The sequence below is a fragment of the Emys orbicularis genome, chromosome 13, assembly GCF_028017835.1.
Source record: "Emys orbicularis isolate rEmyOrb1 chromosome 13, rEmyOrb1.hap1, whole genome shotgun sequence".
Classification (NCBI taxonomy): Eukaryota; Metazoa; Chordata; order Testudines; family Emydidae; genus Emys; species Emys orbicularis.
In genome coordinates, this window is record NC_088695.1 from 31,574,896 (window position 1) to 31,597,360 (window position 22,465).

Below are 22,465 nucleotides of genomic sequence, written 5' to 3' on the forward strand. Positions count from 1 at the left end.
TTCAGTTTTTTACGAAACAAAATTTCACATGAAAAGTATTGTGTGATTCCAAAGTTTCCGGAGTAGAAATGGAGTGATTTGAAATGTCAAAGACCCCATTATTTTGCAAAGAAATGAAAATACACCTCAAAAATTTCTAATTCCACATGTGAACAACAAAATACTGCATATCTACCAACAACTGCATTGGGTAGGTCATTATGAAAGGCTAGCTGCCAAGATGTAGGAAATGGCTCCTTGCCTCTGTTCCCTTTAAGGAATATACAATCGTTTGAAACCAGTTCACACTAAGCGCTTATCATGCTGCCGTTACACTGAGATACTCAGTCCTTAAAATAATCCAATAAAGATTTTATAAAGCTGCAGACCTCCCCAACACTGGATTTCTCCTCAGTGTACACAGAGTTAGTTCAGTAGGGGATGGGGAGGAGCAGGGTCACAGCCTCTGGAACAAGATGTTTTGCAGTTTGATTTTTTTAAATTACTGAGTTTTAAGGCCACCTGTGTTGTTTTTTCAGTGCTGAAAGTTGAAGTCTGATCACAGGGCCCCTTTCCCCACTGCGTGAGAACATGTTCCAATGTTTTAGGTGTTATATTTAAGTGTCTCCTTTTGGCACCATGGAGTTGATTTTTTTTTTTTTTTTTCAAAAAAAAAAAAAAAAGAAAAGAAAAAGAAAACTCCACTAAGTTTCTAGTTCTGGCTGCCTTGATCACTCACTGCAACAGATGGGGTGTCCACATTAACAGCTATGACTATGCTTTCTCCATCCTCTGTTTTGATACGTTTAAGTTCTTGTTGTTCTGACTGGTCTCCATTCTGGCGTTTTGTTGGAAGAGATGCTGATGCGGATGCATGGGTTGCTAACATATGCAAAGGACTTGCAGCAGCTGTAAGAAAGATAATGAAAAACTTCAGATTCCAAATTAATTTTGAAATAGACAATACAAGAGTCAAACTAGCATTGTTGTTAAACATTATGAACATTATGAATTCCTTGATTATTTGTTTGACAGCAGCGCATTAGAGGCCTCAATCTGGATTCAGGGCACATTCTTCTAGTCACTGTACAAAGATTAGAATCCCTGCCCTTGAAGCATTTACCATTTAAATAGTCAAGAAAAAGGGTGGGAGAAAGGAAGTATCTTCATTCTGTGGCCAGGAAACTAAGGCACAGAGAGATTAAGTGACTTAACCCAGCATCACACATGGAGTCTCTGGCACAGCTGGGAAGTGCTCTCAGATCTAGTTACTTTCTTTGGCAACAAGGGACTAGCATATTATGCTGAAGTTATATTTTAAACCTTCTCTCTGCACTCCATTTGAAGATTTCCCCAATATACTGATGTAAGCCAGATGAACAGAATCTGGAATTTCCAGAAAAATATTTACAAAACCAAAACCAAACAACAAAACTCACTGTTCTGAGAGCAGGGTTTGAATGGTGTACAAATAATGCAATGCTGGCCACACACTGAACAAGAAGGATAAAACGAACTATTGAGTGGCTGTTCATTCAGTTAACACTGAATGAGGCAGGGGTCCTGTAGAAAAAGTAGTATGTGATCATGTAATTAAAGACCGTATCATAATGCATATGAGGGCTAAATTAAGGTTGCATGGGGGCAGTTTTTGTATGCAATAGTGTAATGTATACAGCAAATAAAACACTGATGCACTGTAGTACAAAACCTATCATCATATTGCTTAATTCCTTTTTGAAAGCAGGATCTTATACAGAGCAAAGTTCCACAGTCCTGTATAGCTAAATTAGGGGGTAGCTGATTAAGTGCATTGTTACAGTTTAGCAGACTGAACAGTTAATGCTACGTAAAAGAAATTTAGCAAAGTATTCTGCACCATACTGAATAAGTGAAATGTGTATCTGGTGCTTTTTTTTTTTTAAATGTTTTTCCTCTCAGACTAAAAGTATTTTAGTTCAATTTTTAGATTTAAAGGACCAGATTTGTTGACCTGGCTGAGCTGTGCTCAGCGAAGTATCATGGGAAGATGGGGAAGACAGCTTTAAGTCACCTTTACTTCTCCCAAATCTTGAGGCCACCTTTGGTTCACAGCATAAGTTACTGTGGTCTGAAAGCTGCGTAGCTGATATCTGACTGTTCGTGCCCCAACGTTATTTTGGTGGAGATTTTGCTCTGTTGCATGATGTATGTGTACTGAGTAGGGCCTGCTGAAGACTGGGGATTCTATAAGTGGCTGAACTGTTGCTGTGTAGAGTGTTTGACTAATCCAGCGTTTCCTAAGTTTTAGTGTTTAGGTTGGTGGTGGGTGTACTTGAGAAACCCCTAATTGTTACACATTATATTGTATTTCCTGTTGGAATATATGAATAAAAGGGATAGAAGAGAGACCTAGCTGTCCTAGGAGCAGTATATAAACCTCATCTGAAGTCATGTGGCCAGAGAGGAGCCAAGGTCCTAAGAAGCTCTCTCCCAAAGCAGTTGTCCCTCTACTTGTCAGCGTTTAGGAAAAAATCACAGGTCCTAGTAGTACTGTATAACGTCCACTGCAAATACTACTAAAATACTATTATGTTAGACAATGAAATATCCGAGGACTTGGAAATGATAGGTGAGAACTTTGACTTTAACAAGGACACCATCAGGCTACATACAAGAGCTTCCTTTCTGCACTCTCACAGCTCTAGTGAAAATATAATTTCAGTTAGGGGGGAATAAATGTGACTGAAAAGTGCACAAGCTACTCTAATTTTATAGACACAATACACCTCTGACCTTTGTAAATATGTCTTGCAGAAAAAGGATGACATTATAAAGATGACAAAATGTAGATTTTTAGAAAACAGCTCATATTCTTCTTTGGTGTTTAAACTACAACAATCAATGAACCCAATGGCCAGGAATGGGGGCAATGTACAACAAAAAAAAATTATTTGGCCAAAAATAGGATTAAGAATCTAAGGGCAATGTTTTCTGCAGCAGAAAAATCCAGCTCCCAACCAGAATAAATTAATGGGCAAAGGAAAATAAATTTCAGCATCACCTTGAAAAGGAAGCTAGACAATATATGCAGCACCATGTTTTGTAAAATCAATTCCTGTATATAGCGACTGAATCACCAGCATCTGGAATATCAGCATCAGTATTTTAGTCAAGATCAATTTAACATCCTGCAACACTGTAATTTAAACTAACAAAAGACTGTTCAAAGACTGATTTTGCTTTTACCCATTCAGGAAAGACATTAATGGTTGTAATGGAAAATGAAAATTAAACAGGGATGAGTGCCTATCGGAAATTTGGTTTGGAGACTAGACAAGGTTTCATTAACACTTTATTAAAAAGAATTAAAAGCTACTTGTTCGTTCCAACAATAGAAACATGCATTTCTGATAGATACTCTGATTTTAAACTTCCTTTACAGAGCTCAGATTAGTTTGTTCTTACTAAATTATAGTAGAGAATGCCTGTTCACAGTTATTTTATGTGGCCAGCAAACAGCTTGATACCATCTATACTGTCAAGACGCTTTTCTGATACAGCAGATACTTCACAAAGTCTCTTCTCCCAGTGAAGAGACTTCTTTCTTGCTATATTCTTTTTGCTTGGTTTTGCACATATCGTTTGCTTTCTAGTCAGCACTGTGATTAACTCCTAATCTGATCTCTGAATAGCTAGCAAGGAAGATAGATACTTCAGATGGAAAAAAAGAAAAAGAAAAAAAAGAGAGACCACTGTCATTACATAAAAAGCGGTTTTAAAACCCAGATGTATAAAAAGTCTGAGCCTTACTTTAAAGATGACAGTTTCTACATGAAAAAGCTCCTATGGAGAAAGTAATGTATTCTAAACACAAGCAACAGTAGGCGACTTCAGTCACCTGCATATAAGCCTGTTTAGAGAAGTAATCCCTTGATTCCATAAATACTTGCTTCTTGGAACAACTAGCTTTAGCACACACAAGAGGAAAGGTGACTTTGGATTTGGGGTAAAATTTTCAAAAACTCCTATGATTTAAGAACTTAATTTCAAAAACATTTTCAAAAGCAAAAATGAAGGGAAAACTGAAGTGTCACAATGACAAAATTTAGGACACTCAAAAAAAGACTAAACTTCAGACGGACCTATCAAAGCCAGGCAAATGGACACCATGATAGTAGTTCTACTTTGCATATTTCCAAATTGCAATTGTGCACACTGGACAGAATAATTTAAACTAATAAACATTACAGCATTCTATTTTAACTGAAACCACTCACAAAAAGGACCTAGCTTTCAATAAAATACCTGCTCATATCGAGAATACTATCATGCCATTATATAAAATGATGTTACATCCTCATCTTGAATACTGCTTTTAGTTCTGGCCATCCCATCTCAGAAAAATTTAGCAGATACAGAAGGGACACAAAGATGATCTGCTACGACAGAGAAATGGAAAGGTTCCTATACAAGACACTGAAAAGATTAGGACTGCTTAACTGAGGAGACAAATAAGAGGGGGCATATAGTAAATTGTTCAGAAAAAATAAAGAAGATGGTCCAAATTATTACCATAATTCAAAAGGATACATCCAATTAAACTAAATGTCAAACAAAAATTTAAACTAACAGGAAATGTTTTGTTTTGTTTAGAAAATAAGGTATTAACTTGTGCAAACTACTAGCCAGAAGACAAGGCAGCATTCAAAAAATGACAGTCATATGGATATGACCACCGAGTTACAGTTAAGAGAAAATCTATGAGATATAAGCCCCCATGCTTCTGGGCATAAGCAAATACTTGGGTTAAGAACACAACTTCCCTTTTGAGTAGTTACTCCAGAACTGTCCATTAAGAGGATTATTTATCTGAAGCACCTGGTACAGGCCACTGTCAAAAATAAAGATGCTCACAATAAATGGATCACCCGTCTGTTCCAGAATGGCAAATTCAGGGTGGAGTGATTAAAGTTAAGGTAATTTTAAATTATTTAAATCAAAGATTAAATCAGGCTGAAGCTTTGTAAAACTAATTGAAAATGTGTGCTATGGCAATTTTAGATTTAGATTTATAATGAATTATAAATGAAGTGGTTTTTGTTTTTAAATGCCTTAACTGAAAGGGGTCTATTTGAATTTTATAAAACTGCTGTGGGCAAAAAAAAAAAATTGAAAATTAAGGTTCTGATTCTGCAAATACTGTACATACACATCTAATTTTACTCACATGAACTGTCCCACTGACTTCAATGGAACTACTCATGTACTTACCTTTAAGCATGCATCTAAATGGTTATAGCATCAGGGACTAAAATTGTATTTTTATTAAAAACTTCTCCTAGTGACATAAAATCTTTGTCATTTCAAAACAAAATGGTTTCAGTGATAACAATGAAAAGTTACTCAGATTTTCAATAATAATAAAGTTATCGCAAACTTTTTTTTGTATACAAAGGCCAATATTTTTAAGAATAGAAGCCTAAAATTAGGTTCCGAAATACAAAGCCAGGCACCCAAGAATGGCATTTTCAAGAACTCTTAACGGACTTCAAACTGCAAACCTTGATGGAGGAATATAGCTTTGATGAAGCATTCCAGATATCTTGACTTGTGGAAGCTCATTATGTTGGAAGGAGTTGTTGTCTGACAACCCCAATAGCCTGTGCTATCTTTGCATTTTATGTTTGCGTTTGTGTTCTTCTCATAGTAAGGATGTTCACAAAGGCCTGGACTTGACTTTTCCAAGCATACATGAACAAGTTAAGTAGGAAAATTTCTTAGAAAGAAGTTCCTATGTAAAATCTGAAATTCCAGGAACAATTAGGAAACTTAATTAAAGAAACAAGTATAAACTGAGAAGAAAGCAAAGAATTAGCAACCATGTAGATTAATCTTCTTTAAATAATCAACTGTTGATTTTTTTAAATCATAATTTTTTAATTCACCTTGGGCATATTTATTTCAAAGGGAAACTGTCAAAACAAATAGGCATGAAATTAGATTTATCAGCAAACCAAACCAAAAGCTGTATTTGATATGAATGTACGTTTGTCCTGCCATCCAATCAGACTGCCTACTCAAAAACTGAGACGTCAGAGGGTATTAAGACAGGCAAGAAGCTTTAAAAGAATCCTTTAGAATTCTTGTAGATTTTAATATTTTTTATTCTTCACAAGCTTTGGAGAAAAGTAGAGCAGAAGAATGACCTAAAAAGCTGACCCACAAAGAAGCCTTGCACCCAGTTTGTTCTTGATCACCCAGAGGACTGGTTGTCCATTTCAGTCCTATTGCAGCCCTTGCTTTTCAAGAACTAAAAAAACATTTTAAAAGTTTTTTGGGTTTAATTTGGGAGTTGTAATCCCTGACAGTGCCCCTTTAAGAATTCCAGAGATTAAATTCCCATTCTGGTAACAACCAGTGAAAGGAAACACCAAATGTCTGTCTGTCTGTCTGTCACACACACACACACATACAACAAATGAGATTTTACAATGGACATTCTGAGAAATTGTACAAATTTGCTCATTCTGAAGGCAGTTCCTACACTGGAAATGTTTGTGGCTATAGGCAATATTGATCAAAAGCTTACCAGTGTTGCCCTGTCCTTGTATCGCTGTGGTGATAGGTACTATGTGCGTTCCATTCTGCGTTACAGTTTTTATTGGTAACTGGTGTTGACCTAGAGGTGCCTGTTGCACTATAGTAACTGTCTGTAAGGGCGTGGTCTGAGATGTCTGAATGATACGACTAGCAGCTCCTATTGTAGCATGGCTAATAGCAGGTATAGGTTCCACTTTAACTGGAAAACAACAAAAGTTATTTAATATGTTATGTTAAGACAAGACGGCTTAAAACAGAACATGACAAAAAAGTGATTTAGTTACTTTATCCCTCCAATGAACATAATTAATCTTACTAATAACCTCAAAGCAACTGAAAAAACATGGAATAAAAATTCTATTTTAACTAGGGCTGTCGATTAACTCCCGTGATTAACTCGAAAAGCTTAATTGCAATTTAAAAAAATTGCAATTAATTGCAGTTTTAACCACACTGTTAAACAGAATACTAATCGAAATTTATTAAATACAAAAAGTGTACACTGCTCACTTTCTATTATTTTTGATTACAAATATTTGCACTGTAAAAATGATAAACAAAAGAAATAGTATTTTTCAATTCACCTTTTACAAGTACTGTAGTGCAATCTCTTTATCATGAAAATGCAACTTACAAATGTAGATTTGTTGTTTGTTACATAACTGCATTCAAAACAAAACCATGTAAAACTTTAGAGCCTGCAAGTCCACTCAGTCCTACTTCTTGTTCAGCCAATAGCTCAGACAAACAAGTTTGTTTACATTTATGGGAGATAATGCGGCCTGCTTATTATTTACAATGTCACCTGAAAGTGAGAACAGGCGTTCGCATGGCACTTTTGTAGCCGGCATTGCATGGTATTCATGTGTCAGATATGCTAAACATCTGTATGTCCCTTCATGCTTCGGCCACCATTCCAGAGGACATGGTTCCATGCTGATGATGCTGAACTCCTTGGGGGAGAATTGCATGTCTCCTGCTCTTTTATACCCACATTCTGCCATATATTTCATGTTATAGCAGTCTCAATTGATTACCCAGCACATATTGTTCATTTTAAAACACTTTCACTACAGATTTGACAAAACCCAAAGAAGGTACCAATGTGAGATTTTTAAAGATCGCTATAGCACTCGACCCAAGATTTAAGAATCTGACGTGCCTTCCAAAATCTGAGAGTGATGAGGTGTGGAACATGCTTTCAGAAGAGTTAAAAGAGCAACACTCTGAGGCAGAAACTAAAGAACCCGAACCACCAAAAGAGAAAATCAATCTTCTGCTAGTGGCATCTGAGTTAGATAATGAAAATGAACATGCATCGGTCCGCACCGTTTTGGGTCGTTATCGAGCAGAACCCGTCATCGCATGGATGCATGTCCTCTGCAAAGGTGGCTGAAGCATGAAGGGGACATATGAATCTTTAGTGCGTCTGGCACATAAATATCTTGCAACACTGGTTACAACAGAGCCATTTCTTACTTTCAGGTGACATTGAACATTATCTCCTGAAAATATAAACAAACTTGTTTGAGCAATTGGCTGAACAAGAAGTAGGACTGAGTGGACTTGTAGGCTCTAAAGTTTTACATTGTTTTATTTTTGAGCGCAGTTATTTATTTGCACATAATTCTACATTTGTAAGTTCAACTTTCATGTTATAGAAACTGCACTACAGTACTTGTATTAGGTGAATTGAAAATTACTATGTCTTGTTTTTTTACAGTGCAAATATTTGTAATAAAAAATAATATAAAGTGAGCACTGTACACTTTATATTCTGTGTTATAATTGAAATCAATATATTTGAATACGTAGAAAATATCCAAAACTATTTAAATAAATGGCATTCTATTATTGTTTACAATTGCGATTAATCGTGCAATTAATTTTTTTAATCGCTTAACAGCCCTAAGTTTAAAAAAAAAAATTTCACTTGCACCTATGAAGTGATTTTTTAAAGGCAAATAAGGCATTAAAGGTAAATAAGACACATATTTAGATATAAGACTTACTGAACTAAGCCAATTCTCACCTTTTACTTCCTTGTGATCTCCATTCTCTTGAGGTTCTACCTTGGGCTGGGTTACCATTGCAGCTTGTGTAACCACTGCCTGTCCAGCTACCGTGTAAGTGTTTGCTGGTGCTAATCCAGTCACATTTGTGACTGACACAGCTGGTATCTGGTGAACAACATGAACTGTCTGAACTACTGGCTGCTGGGATGTTGATGTTGTCACAGGAGTTGCAACAGTGTAGGTGACGGGTTTAATAGTTTGTGGTAGCTGCCGTTGTACAGTAATTAAAACAGGTTGGCTAGATAGAGGTGATCCTATCAAAAAAGGCAAAGATAAATTACACTGGAAGTTTGAATCATGTATATGTTTTTTGTTAATCATCCTCTTAAACACACTGAACACTGAAGCCTTGTAAAAGCAACAACCCTCACTACACTCCCTTTCACTGGTTGCTACAAGAGCTAAAACATGGAAAATAAAGACTCTTATTGCACCTTACAATTACACCTTACAATTTTAGCATGTAGAGTTGGAATGATCGGACTGCTGTTGCTGACTCCATGCATCTTGTCACAAGACCTACACAGGCCTTCACTTATCATAAGGGATATCATTAGGAAACTTGATAGCTAGAATACAAATAAAACTACCAATACAACACAGGTAAATATGGGGGAGTAGGGAGGATGAATCAATACAAAAGAAACATCCCACCATTCAACTCCTCAACCCTTCCCAATTCTGGTTCTCTTGCCTTCTGCTTTGGGTAAGAGCAAAATGGCTACAAATGTGTACTGTAAATAAGTAAGACATTTATTTATTTAGTATAGCAACCCTTGATCCAGGAAATCACTTTGGTTTTCACCAACCATTCTTAATTGAGCTTTTTATCCAAATTCATGTTCTGCACATGGAGAATCTGTCTTGCACAAAAAAATATAATCGTTTTCCAGAAGAAGAGATGTCACTGATATGCCACTATTTTCCTAACTGAGATAGAAGTACAGTCTCTGCTTACCAGCAAAGTAAGCATCTATCTGTGCTGGAATGAACATACATAAATACCAGGAAGGAAATGTATCGACCGTATTAGCCATTTTCAGGAAATATTTCACACACCGAGTTTATGCACTTCTCCATGCTTTGCCTTAAAAGTTAATTATCTATCTGAAAACATTCACTGATTTCTTAATTTAGGTGTGAATTCCACCAAGACTGTTTCAGGCAACATACTTTACAAATTTTCCCTCATCACCCCACACCAAAAAAATATTTTAAAAATTCTCACCTGGGGCACTCTGTGCAAATCGTGCTTCTTGTATTACTGCTAATTTTGGCTGGATAGCACTAGGCTCAGGTTCCATTGGGACTGGAGATCCTTCCCTTGACAAACTCTCTGGGGTCTGTACGCCACTGGAGTGGGCAGACAACACTCCAGAATGATTAGGAGAAGCTGGGGCACTTCTGTATTTTAAGAAAATGAAAGCGGCAGCTGGTATGTTTTAAGTAATTGTGAAAGATGAGTGACCTTGCTTCTAAAAAAATTGTAATATATCTACTTTCCACAAGGGGGAACCCTTTGCCTACTACCAAACAAGTACCCACCAAATCCATGATTTTGATTCTGCATAAAGCCTCTGTCATAACCAAGGGGAGAATTCAAAGGCAGGCTTTGGCTAAGGTTAATGTAATAGAAACATTTGAACATTTTCTGATGGAGTGTTTCCAAGCAATCCATGCAACAGTACAAATGTTTTTTCTAGGGGGGCAGAATAATGAGCGGCTCTATCTAAGGGTAAGTCAAAGGAAGCCAGCAGCAGCAGAAAGGGGACACAATCATTACATAGCTAGTAATTAAGTCTGTATATTTCACCATTAAGAATACTAGTAAAACATTATCAAACTAAACACAATTTTTAAAGGCATGGGAGGGATAAAGTTAGCAATTAAAATTGTAATTGTGTAACACTGAAGTACAGAAAGCCCTTCATATGTTAACAAGCTAACAATTACTTAAGTAAACTGAGCCAGTACATTAGCACTAAAAAAAGCAATAGAAAACAAACCTCGTGCATGAGGGCAATCTTTTACTGGTGTTTTAAATTAAATAACTAAACTTGTGATTTTAGTACTGTATACAAAACTATCTAGTTTGTACGAGCCTGAAGGTTAAAAACAGCCATTGTTTTTGGTTCTGTTATAGAATTATAATTCAGTCTTACCGTACCAACATATTACTATTTAAAGTACTGTTCTCTCTTACTTCCAGCAGGAAATTTAACATTTAAGGTAAACTTCTGAAAATTAAATGTCTTTTTGTTCATCTGTTTTTCCTTACCTAGAAGAGAGTGGTCCCAGAGGGGTTCTAAAGCAAGGTACTCCCCTAGGCCGCCTTTTCCTAAAAGCCTGCTCTATTAATTTGCTTTCAGAGGCAGGGTCTATCCTCCAGAATGAGCCTTTGCCTGGTTCTTCCTGGGAACGTGGTACTTTGATGAAATAACGATTCAGAGAGAGATTGTGGCGTATTGAATTCTATGGAACATAAAAAAATATGTAGAATTCATATATATTTTTACTAAAAAGTCAGAATGTGGCCTAGTGCAGTGGTCTGTAGTACGGGAGACTCAGGGTTCAGGTCTCCAGTTCCTTAGGGTAGCAGGTCCCTGGTAGCGCTATAAAAGCAGCAAACTAAGCCTGGGGAAGGGAGCCTTGGCATTGCTCAAACCTCTCCCAGCAATTAAAGAACAATGCTAACAAGCTCCTAAGGGAATCTCATTTCAATCCTCTCGCAAGAAGGACAGTAGTCACAACGCATGGTTTCAAAAGTTGTGTGGACATAAAGCAGTGGATAAAAAGAAGAATTAGTAGTACCTGAAACACCATACCTTCCTCCACTGCTCAAATGAAAGTCAAAACTGTTCCCATTGGGCTGCTAAAACATGCTATATTCACTGATTCTGGTGCTGATCTTGTACAATAATACTCTATCATTATTTCATAGTAAGGAAAGGAAAGGTTTTATTAGAGAAATTTCAGATACAGCTAGATACTTGGGAGTTCACCTTTCCTTACCAGAAGCCACACAAAAGGAGGAGGATTCTCTAGGCAACTTCAGTTCCCAGTTATTCTTCCCCAAAACAGGGAAAGATACCAATCACCTGACAGTCTCAACAGAGGCCAAGGATTCAGTGGGCCTAGGAAAACTCTGAATGGCGGTAGATCCAAATGCAGTTCTCTAGGGTGATCATCATACCATGCTGTGGTCTGCATATTACCATATGCCCAATATGCAGTGGCACGAAGACTAAAATCTGTTGCCACTTCATAGAGGACTTGGATGGAAATGTATGAAGGTACCAGTGTTCTGATGAAAGGGGAAAATCTATTGTTGACTTTATATGCTTCATATTTATATATATACACTCACACACCACACTGAGACCTTTCAGAATTTGGTAACTCAGGTGGAGGGAAACAAATACAACCATTCAAGTTTGTACTAACTTTAACTGTCCAGTTCTGATCCACTGAATGTTAGCACTGAAATATCTGGGGAAAATTTTCATAACATTCCAAATCAAGACTCTTCAAAATCCTCAAAATTTAATCCAATCCTAGTCACAGGTCAGCCTCAGATGCGATTCATGACCTTTACAGCAGGCTTAGAGAATTTAGGGCAATGTTACCCTTGTACAGTTTCTTCAATGCAATCTGTTGCAAACAAAAGCTGTTTCCCCTGCCAGTGACAAACAGAACTAGCAGGTGGTGTGAAGAATATAAGTTTATCAGTTGTATTTGTGTCTCCATCTGCTAGAAGAAAAGATTAAATCCAACTTTTCTAGATTGGAGGAAAAATACACGACAGAATGAGTCCAACATGATGGATCTTCAAAAAAAGTTCTAGGATATACATGAATATATCTATAGCCTCATTAGGTATTGAAACAATTATCTAAAACATAGCCTGAAGCATATAGGTTAGTTACCAAAATTGTCATCTACTGCCTGAAGCCAGAGGCTAAGAGTATTGTTCACAAATGAGGTAAGTTACCTACCATTATGGCAATATTTTACATGACTACTGACCAAAACAGCCACTCTGTTTTATTATATTTTCCTATTGTTGTTATGCATTAGTGTAATTCTTACGTAATTCTCTGAAACATAAGGGGTGTGCTGTGCCTGCCATTTTGTTTTTGCAAAGTATTATGCATCTAAACATTCAGTGATCTAACACCTAATTTTAAAACTAGAGGCCATAATGCACATCTGTATCAACCAACTAGAGTCTATGGAAAACACGAGTACAATACACACAAATATATATGTACTTTAGACAAAATTCTGAAATATATCTTATACAAGGCGTGCAAAAATATTTTAAAACCCAATTACTATTGTTAGAATAGAACTGACCATATAAATACACACACACACACACACAAACAGAATACTATATTATGTGTGTGAAAGAGGGGGGGGGGGAAAAACATACATAGCCTGAACAATTTACTAGACACCTAGCCAGAGCAAGAGCTGAGAAGTGTGAGGCTCTCTGCCAGCCAAGTCCCTATTGAGAAGCCCATAAACCTGGTATCCTCAAGCTCCTGGGATTGAAAAGGGTACTGGGATTCCTACCAGGGTGATCCATCTTTTATATACCCCTCCTGCTAGTAGGTGATCAATCTGAAACGCCTGTCCGCCCTACTGCTGGGAAGGTGGAAGCATTCTACTTGTTGTGAATGTGAAAAGTAACTCTTTGCCACTACCCCTCCTCAGCTTGCGTTGGTTGTACCGTCCCTGAAAATAAACTCTGGTATCTGCCTCTGTTGCAGATACCAACTTTTCTAAGCAACAGAAGCAGTGAAATTGACATTACATAATTGACATGGTGATTTCAAAGGCATGCACAGGGTTCTGAAGAGCAGCAGAGAAACTGATCAGTCCTGCTAATTGCTCTCTGCTGTCCCTTGGTAAAACTAAAAGCAGCAGCAGAGGCACTGTAGTTGTATGTCTGTGTACTTGGGGAAAAAACAGCGCATTGGTTTATATTCAATTGGTTATCCTGGTAAAAGTTCTGGTTAGAAATTTGTTTATTTAAAAGCTTAAAATTTTGCAGAAATAGATGGATTAGCCTTCCACACTCAGCAGGGATAGATTCTCATCAGCAGTTAAGTGGGCAAATGGAACTTTCTAGTCACCTGTGTGAGCACAATCAAAAATGAGGTAGTCAACAGTGCAAGATAAAGCAAGATATGTACACCTGTAGCTAAGGAGCTGTAAGGTCAAGACCACAGCTTTCAACAAGCTTGTATTCCGAGATTTTGGGATCTTATTTTGGCTTGTTGAGGTAACACAAGCATGTTAACGCAAGCAGAAATTCTAATAAAATATTAATTCTTTTATGGCAAAAACACACGTAAATCCATTTCTACCTATGTTTATATTTTTCTCCAATGGAAGTCCTGTAAATTCCCCTATTGGAACTCTAGGGAATACTAAGGCTAGAGAACGATGCTGCCATAGTACACCTAAGGTCCTGCCAACCTAGAGATTTTAAGATTAGAAATCCATTACATATGAATTTATGACCCAGTCAGTCCACCAAAAATCTACTGAAGGGCTGTCATGGTCACTTAATATAACCAGTATAAATAAAACAAGTTGACTTGGATTATTTACTATCATTCATTTATCATACTAATAGTAGTTTTTATTCATGACTTTTAAAAGAAATACTAGAAATGAAATTTACCTGCCAGCCCTTGTCTGCTGTTCTGTAGTATGGATAGTTTTTAGTTATGTGCGTATAAATTCCATTTAGTGTAAGCTGCTTATCAGGTGCCATTGTAATTGCTTGTACTATTAGTTGTGCATAGGAATAAGGTGGTTTTGAGTCATCCTATAAAAAAATAAAAGAACCCTTAAAATATTTGCCTCCATAAACTTTACAGTAGTATACCTCTTTTCTAAAATTACAAAATGCAATAATCAACTTCATTTTTTAACACTTCTGGATGACCTGAGGATTTAAAAAGGAAAAGCTAAAACCAAACTTACATCTTCCGGTCAGAAGGATTTAAGAGAACAGTAAAAATCAAAAGAAACTAATACAACATTTAACCAAGGACCACGAATCTAAATGTCTAAAAAACGATGAGCATGCAAGTAACTAAAAGCCAGTACAGACATGAAACTTTTCAATGGAGATCTATATTTAAAAAAAAAAAAAAAATATCAAGATACAAGGCACATTGAACCACAAAGATCTCTGGCTTCAATTTGTAAATGCCAAATCATGTCTAAGTTCATATACTTTGGATAACAAATTTGCAACATTGGTACATTGGGCTCAAGGCTTTATTTTTATTTATGGTTTTATTCTGTGCAACATTTACCTTTGGGCTATCACCACCCGATGCTTCCTTGTCATTTTCTGACTGTGAATTGTCAGCCATTAAATGTAGGTCAGATGGTATTACACGACTCATTTTGTACCCTGAAGAGCCTGCACCACGCGGGCTAGATGGGCAGGAATTTGCAGCACTGTAGAATATAAAAAGAGGATCCTACTATTTTGTTATACAGTATATCACCACGTTATGTCTAATCAAATAGCTCTAGTTGTAGGAAAACTCACTAGTGTTCCCAGACTGTCATTAAGGGTCTGTCAGTATTTCCATTATAAATGCTTGGAAAATGGGATTTATAACTTGCTGTAAGAATCAAAATCACTCCAGGAAGAAACCTGTCAAATGAGGTTTCAGCCTCTCTCTTCAAAGAAAGAAGATTAACTGTTTTGTAGGCTATACTGTATTTATGTTAGCTTTGCTGACAATATGTACATTTTAGTTGGAGGTTCAATCTACTTATACAACCAAAAATTCTGGATACTCGTCTGAACCTCTGATCTGAAAGTTTTCAGAAAATAGGTCTACGTGAGATTTCCACCACGTGCTTGTTCTTAGCTTAGTCAGAAACACTGATAATGTATCTGGACAAAACAGCATGTTTGTGAAAATATAATAAAGTTACAAGCTACAAGAAAGAGTTCTGGGTGATTCTTATTTAATCCAATATATACTTCAGGTAAATTGACTTAGAATTATATACAGACACTCAGCTGTATGAACACTATAAATCCTCATGTAACGTAATAATCGAATAGGTCAAAGACTGGGGAGATGACGACATAAGTGGAAAAGACACCAACAAAACAGTAGCCAAAGGTAAAATTTGATAATTGGCAGTTTGCTAAGGCTCATTAGTGTTGGGAAGGTATAAAATATTAAACTCTAAACTTCAAATGAATTTCTACCATATCTTTTGAAAGTTTATGTTTTTTTCCACCTTTTATAGTGCACCCGGAATCATAGCTGTATAAAGAGCTATTCTTCCAGAATTCCCTTTTGTCCCTTTACAGTTGAGCAACAGTCAGTGAGCAATCATTTCACTGCTTACATATTTTCATGTAAACCAATAAGCCCCAAAAATGTTTACATAATGACAGGATTCAATTCTGCCCTCAGCAGCATAAAAAAAAAACACATATATGAAAATAAAAGCAGGAATCTGAGAAGTCTGCCAGGTCCCCATCCACTAGTCTTGTTACAAATCAAAGATACTATTTTAGATTAATCAAAATATATAAAATTTAAAACTTTAAGGAAAACTAGAGTTAAGGGATACCATCTGGACTGACGGGACAAAAAGTTGTATCTGCCAAAATTTGCTTTGCAAGCAGACAGGAACATCTTGCTGTCTCCCTCTGCAGTGCCTGCCATGTTCTTGCGTGTAGACAGAGTAACATACAAAAACACTGTTCTTGAAGAGAAACTTCTTATCTCCACAATTCCAACATTTGAAGTTCCCTGTTGGACAGTCCACTAACAGTTAAGATGGAATGTTGTTAATGTTGTGTGGAACAGGCCTTGTTTTGAGGGTTAAGAGTCAGAGGATCAGCACTTTTTAAAAAGTGTTGGTCATTGCTGTGCTATGTAAGTTTTGCGCATATCAACTGACAGTATCCCTTTACTTAGCTCACTGTACCATGTATTTACACAGCAACACATATGGTATAATCAAAGCAAGTTTACAAATCCTCCACACAACCTGGTGAATTAAAGAAGAAAATGTCAAGCTAGTCAAATAGACTCAGAACTGCTGTGATTTTTAATGGTATAGTTTAATAGTTGTTTAGTAGCCTTGGGAGATAATTGCAACAGCTGAGATAATGCAAAAAGCAATGGTGAAATACTTGTTGAAATATTTATGAATGCAGTCATTTCTTGGGGAAGATAAATTTTTCTTGGTTTAAGTAAAAAATCCAAGACTGCTATACTATCAAATCACTTTTTCCAAATGCACAATTTGCAAACACCATCACAAAACTGGAATCAAGATCTCTGCTCTTGTTGAGTATCAACAGATTTACCTCTGAATTTAAACTTCATAACAGGATCCAAATGTAAAGATCAACAGAATTAGACACACTAGCTTTATATTCCTTGAATCAAGCAGATCTACCAGAATCTGTGAGGAAAAGGTGGAATTTTCAAAATATTTAAGTGACTTTGGTGCTTCTGAAAATTCTATTCAAAATGCTTTTATAATAGTTTGCAAGAAGAGCAATTAAGCTTTTTGTTTAATTGAACTTCAACCCAACAAACAAGCCAAATGATGGCTGCGAGTCTCTAATCAACACAGCTAAACTGACAGACCCAAATTAACCACACCTACCATAACATTTCTCAACACTATACTTCTCCTGATGCTATATTGAAATACTATAAATAAGAAACTTAGTTTACTGACTGTAGTCACTAGTCAGTAAGAGACTTTTTTTAATCCTTAGCTTTCAAAGTAAGCATTGCCAAACTGCTAAAACATATTTTTCTGCTGACAAACTTACTGAGAGCACTGGATTTTAGTCAGCTGCTTAAGAATAGCACTAACAATGGAAATAAAAATAGAAACTACATTAAAGTGTTGTCACAGGTATAATGAAGACCAACAAAGGCAAGAAAATTGTAAGTTAAGATTGATGCTTAACTCTTAAACTCACTCTAGTGTGTCCAAATATTTCAGCCACTGGGAAATGTGGGCTCATTCACTGCTCTAACCGTCCTAGAATACTAGGAACAAAAGGATGCATTCAGAGTACAGCCCTAACACAATTTTATTGCTTTTGTCAATTTAAAGTCAGACTTTAATGACAGTAACAGATTTGGATATTTATATGAATAGGTAGCCACTGAAAAAACACAATGCTATAATTTTACTCCAAGGCTCATCTGAGGCTGCTCTGAGCTCCAATGTAAGCATTATTACATAAGGAAAGCAACATCAAATGAACTACATCTCTGTACTGATTCTGTAACCATATATTACCCTACATGCAATTTTGCAAGTTTTAAATACCTGATAGTTCCTGTGGGAGACGGGAGAGGGCTGATCAGGTGCGCCATGTTGTCTGGAATGTTTATTGTTAAGGGAGAGATCTGGGGTTGCACAGGTTTCACTGGAGACTCTGGGGACTCCTGTTTTTCTCTCTTTTCATTGGACAGAGCTGTGAATGTTATCTTGATGTTTGTGCTGGGAAACCTGAAAGTACATCTGAAAAATAAAAACAAATATATATGCAACTTGTTTACAGGTAATACATAACAGACTTTTTTGCGCAACTCACAAGCAATACTTAACCCTGATTAAAGTAATAAACAGTGTATCTTGGGTAATGATTTGCAATTATCTTCATTTTACACACAGGCATAGAGATCTAGTAAACACTAGAAAGTCAATTTTAGACTTCAGAATACAAATAGAATTGTATTAAGTATATAAATTATTTTAACGCTGTAGCTCTCTCTAGATTTCCTGTAGTCCATCTTGAGATGAACTGAAAATATACTCCAAATGGGGTATTATTTTGAAAACATCTGAACAATGACATCAGAAGGAATGGGTTTTGTGCATTAACTTGTAAATTGGTTTTTATAGTATCCCTGACAATCAGTATTGCCACAGAAAAATCTCAAACCTCAGTTCAAGTACACTGAACTGTCATTAACTACTTAAGAGAGCTAACAAGTCCTCCAACATCCATTCATCCGTAGAATTTTGTTCACTCTGGCCCTGATCCTGCAAATACTTATGAAGTTACTTAATTTTACTCACTGAGTAGTCCTATTGTGAAACTACTCAGAGAAGTAAAGTTAAGCAGGTGCATAAGCGTTTGTAGGATTAGGGTTTATGTAATTTCACTAGTACACCTCTACCCCGATATAACGCGACCTGATATAACATGAATTCAGACATAATGCGGTAAAGCAGCGCTCCGGGGCGGCGGGAGGGGGCTGCGCACTCTGGTGGATCAAAGCAAGTTCGATATAATGCGGTTTCACCTATAATGCGGTAAGATTTTTTTGGCTCCCGAGGACAGCGTTATATAGGGGTAGAGGTTAAAAGCAATTTTTGTTCTTTTTCTCCTAAAGTACTTTATTTACTATGCATACAGCAAAGCTAATGGTGCCTAACTGTAAAAGCAATAGGTACTACAGAAATGAACAGTCATGGCAAATGTAGCTTTAATTTAGATTCAGAAAAATAGACTGTTTAAAACAGATTTAACACAAAAAATAGTCACTTATAAACAAAAAGTTAAACCATACGTCTGTATGTTTGCTTTAACTGTTAACTGTTTTAAATTTGATAAAATCCAGTTATATAAATATGCAAAAATGTTTAATTTTTGTATATATTCATTAAAAACCCATCTCTAATGAACTTTTAAAACATTTCCTTCCCCCCTCCTTCATTAGGCAAGCACTACAGCATACAGAAATTAACCCAATTAAACAGGAGAATAGGCTATTTATAGTTTAACTGTACACAAACAGATTGAGCATACCTAAATTTAATTCTGTTACTAACCATGGCACCAACAAAAACCATTTCAGGTAATTTTACCTTTTGCTCATGATCAGCAATAATCTAATAAATGTTAGATGTACTGCTGCCCTCTCCTCCCTGGAAATCTGTCAGATATGCACAGGACTGAACCCATGTTAGATATGCAAAGGACCCAATGTATGGGCCATATTTACATGCCCCTCACTGAGAGGCTTTGCCAATGACAATCTACAAACAAACTTTAGAAACCATATTGTGAAGTGATCCTTTTACACAGATCTACAGTAGAACCTCAGAGTTATGAACACCTCAGAAATGGAGGTTGTTTGTAACTCTGAAATGTTCATAACTCTGAACAAAATGTTATGGTTGTTCTTTAAAAAGTTTACAACTGAACACTGACTTAATATAGCTTTGAAACTTTACTAGGCAGAAGAAAAATGCTGCTTTCCCTTTAATTTTTTAGTAGTTTACTTTTAACATAATACTGTACTATGTTTGCGTTTTTTTAAATCTCTGCTGCTGCCTGATTGTGTACTTCCAGTTCCAAATGAGGTGTGTGGTTGATCGGTCAGTTCATAACTCTGAGGTTCTACTGTAGTTTTATTAAGAAAGGAAACAAAGCTGCTTTGGAACAGGTGCAAGCAGCATTTGTTTCAAGTGTCACTATAACTTTGACACAACATTTAATGATAGATGCATCTAATGCAAACATGGACATTCACTGCTAGTGGCCATGGATCATGTTTTCCTATGTTACATGCTTAAAGAGTAAGGGGGGTGGGGGGGAATGTGACTGTGACCTTCCTTTCAATCTCATTTCATAAGGACCATGTCTGAGTTTAACAGACAACTTGATTCCGAAGCATGCTTGATGTACTAAATTGGGAACAGAATCTATGCCAAAACACTGCACATGGGTTGCAGCAGGAAAGTGAAAGGGACTAGACTCTCCCTCCTTCACTATGCAATCCTACTTAATTGTTTTTATACTAACAGCCACAATGAAGGACTGTAGCTGAGAAATGTAGAAAAACTTGAGTAAACAGTAATGAAGACATTACTGCTACACCATAAAGCTGGAATTCCTTGCTCTTTCTATAGAAAATAAAAATCTTTCCTCCATCATTTGTCTTTTCCTTAAATATCTGATAGAAGGAATAAAGTTTGTTTTGTTGGTCAAAGCCAATGTTATCCCAACCAACATTTCTCTCAACAATGACATCATCACTCTTCAAGAGCACACAAGTAGAAAGCAAGCAAAGGCATCCATTTTGTCAGCACAGAAGAACAAGCCAGAATGTTTACTTTAAGTAAACATTAATAACAGAAATTGAGTAGCAATATTGTATGTTTGAGACCTAAATATTTAGACTTTTGTGGGATAGACTTTTCTACATATTTTATGTAACTATTTTCCAGATTCAAGTGTATTTACTCCTCAGTCTCAATGACTGAATACCTTGTAGAGAAGACTCATTTCAACTGAAGAGCAATACAGAAGCAGCTGTACATAACTTCAAGTGCTGATTCAGTGGTCAGACTGGTTATTGCATAGTAAAGGATACCATCTACTAATAAGCAGGCAATGCTTCAAAATGCTGCTGGGCTTTTACTGGGGGGTGGGAGAGAGGCTTCATAACCTAAACTGAAGTACAGGCAAATCCAAAGCCACAAAATGTGAATTCCAGGTCAACTTCAGCACAAACCCCCTCTTCCTACATATCGATCTACACTCCACTAAAAATTCTCCCGTCTTGTGTTGCCATTCTATCTTCTGATCACTTCTTGCCCCCTGGCCATCATACACAAAGATACGGAACAGCTTCTCCCCTGCCAAGTCCAAGGCCCTGACTCCAAAAAACTATGTTTGAGACCATTATGGCTCTCAAGTGTTGGTCAAGTGTGAGAAGATAGGAGCTTTGGGTAATCAAAGCTCTGTACTGGATATTAAACTCTGTGCCAAGCTTATCACCACTTGTTACAAGCTAGGTACTATATTTATACTGTGGGAGCATTACCAACACACTTTTCAACATTTCAAATGCTGGGCTCTGAAAGGATGGTGTTATAAGGAGGATATAATACGCTTCCAGCTAAACTTCTAATCTAGTTAAACATGTTAACACCTAAATATTTGCATTTCATCTTACTGTACCACTGAAACCTTCCTGCTCTATCACACATGGGAAGGTATTGCAGTTCACAATGAGAAATCAAATGGGTACATTTGGGATTGATCAAAAACACTTAAAATATTTTCAGATATTTTCAAACCATCCGTAACAAGGTGAAAAGTTTGTGTCATATTTCTAAGTGGTGAAAATAAATATTTCCAAAAGCTACATAACATAGGGTTACCATTCGTCCGGATTCCCCCGGACATGTCCGGCTTTTTGAGCTAAAAATAGCATCCGGGGGGAATTTGTAAATGTCCGGACTTCCCCCCCACCCATGCAGAGCGTGCGCGGCTAACAGGGCAGCCGGCCGGATGGTGCCACTTACATGGGGCTCCAACAGCCAGAGAGAGCCCCTCCTCCGCTTCCCCTGCAGCAGAGATCACTCCCTCCCTCCCTCCCTCCCTGCATTCTCAGATCACCTCTGGCAGTCTGGAGCTCCTCCCCTGCTCCTCCTCCACTGCTGCCCAGCGTGCCGGGACGAGCGGCTCAGGCCGTTCCTGAGCAAGTTCACAGAGACGTTAGGTGAAGGCCAACAACAAGGGGGCCAGGGGGTCGGAGAAGGGGCAGGGAGGTTTTGGAGGGGGCAGTCAAGAGACGGGGAGGTCGGGAGTTCGGGGGGGGCTTTCTGGGGGGGGGGGGTGTGGATAAGGTTTTGGGCAGTCAGGGTACAGGTAGGGGGTAGGGTCCTGGGGGGCAGTTAGGGTGTGGGGGGGGGTCTCAGGAGGGGGCAGTTAGGGGACAAGGAACAGGGAGGCTTAGGTAGGGGGTGGAGTCCTGGGGGGCAGTTAAGGGCAGGGG

At 37.3% G+C, this 22,465-nt stretch overlaps 1 protein-coding gene across 1 annotated transcript; it reads right to left on the bottom strand.

Moving 5' to 3' along the window:
• Positions 1-673: 673 nt before the first annotated feature.
• Positions 674-18,135, bottom strand: FOXK2 (forkhead box K2). Its single transcript, XM_065415470.1, has 8 exons — positions 17,997-18,135; positions 14,975-15,122; positions 14,332-14,478; positions 10,915-11,108; positions 9,865-10,040; positions 8,594-8,890; positions 6,551-6,760; positions 674-888 (listed from the first exon to the last, which is right to left on the bottom strand). The coding sequence occupies exons 1-8, from the start codon at positions 18,041-18,043 to the stop codon at positions 692-694; spliced, it is 1,416 nt and encodes a 471-aa protein (XP_065271542.1). The 5' UTR covers positions 18,044-18,135; the 3' UTR covers positions 674-691.
• Positions 18,136-22,465: the final 4,330 nt, after the last annotated feature.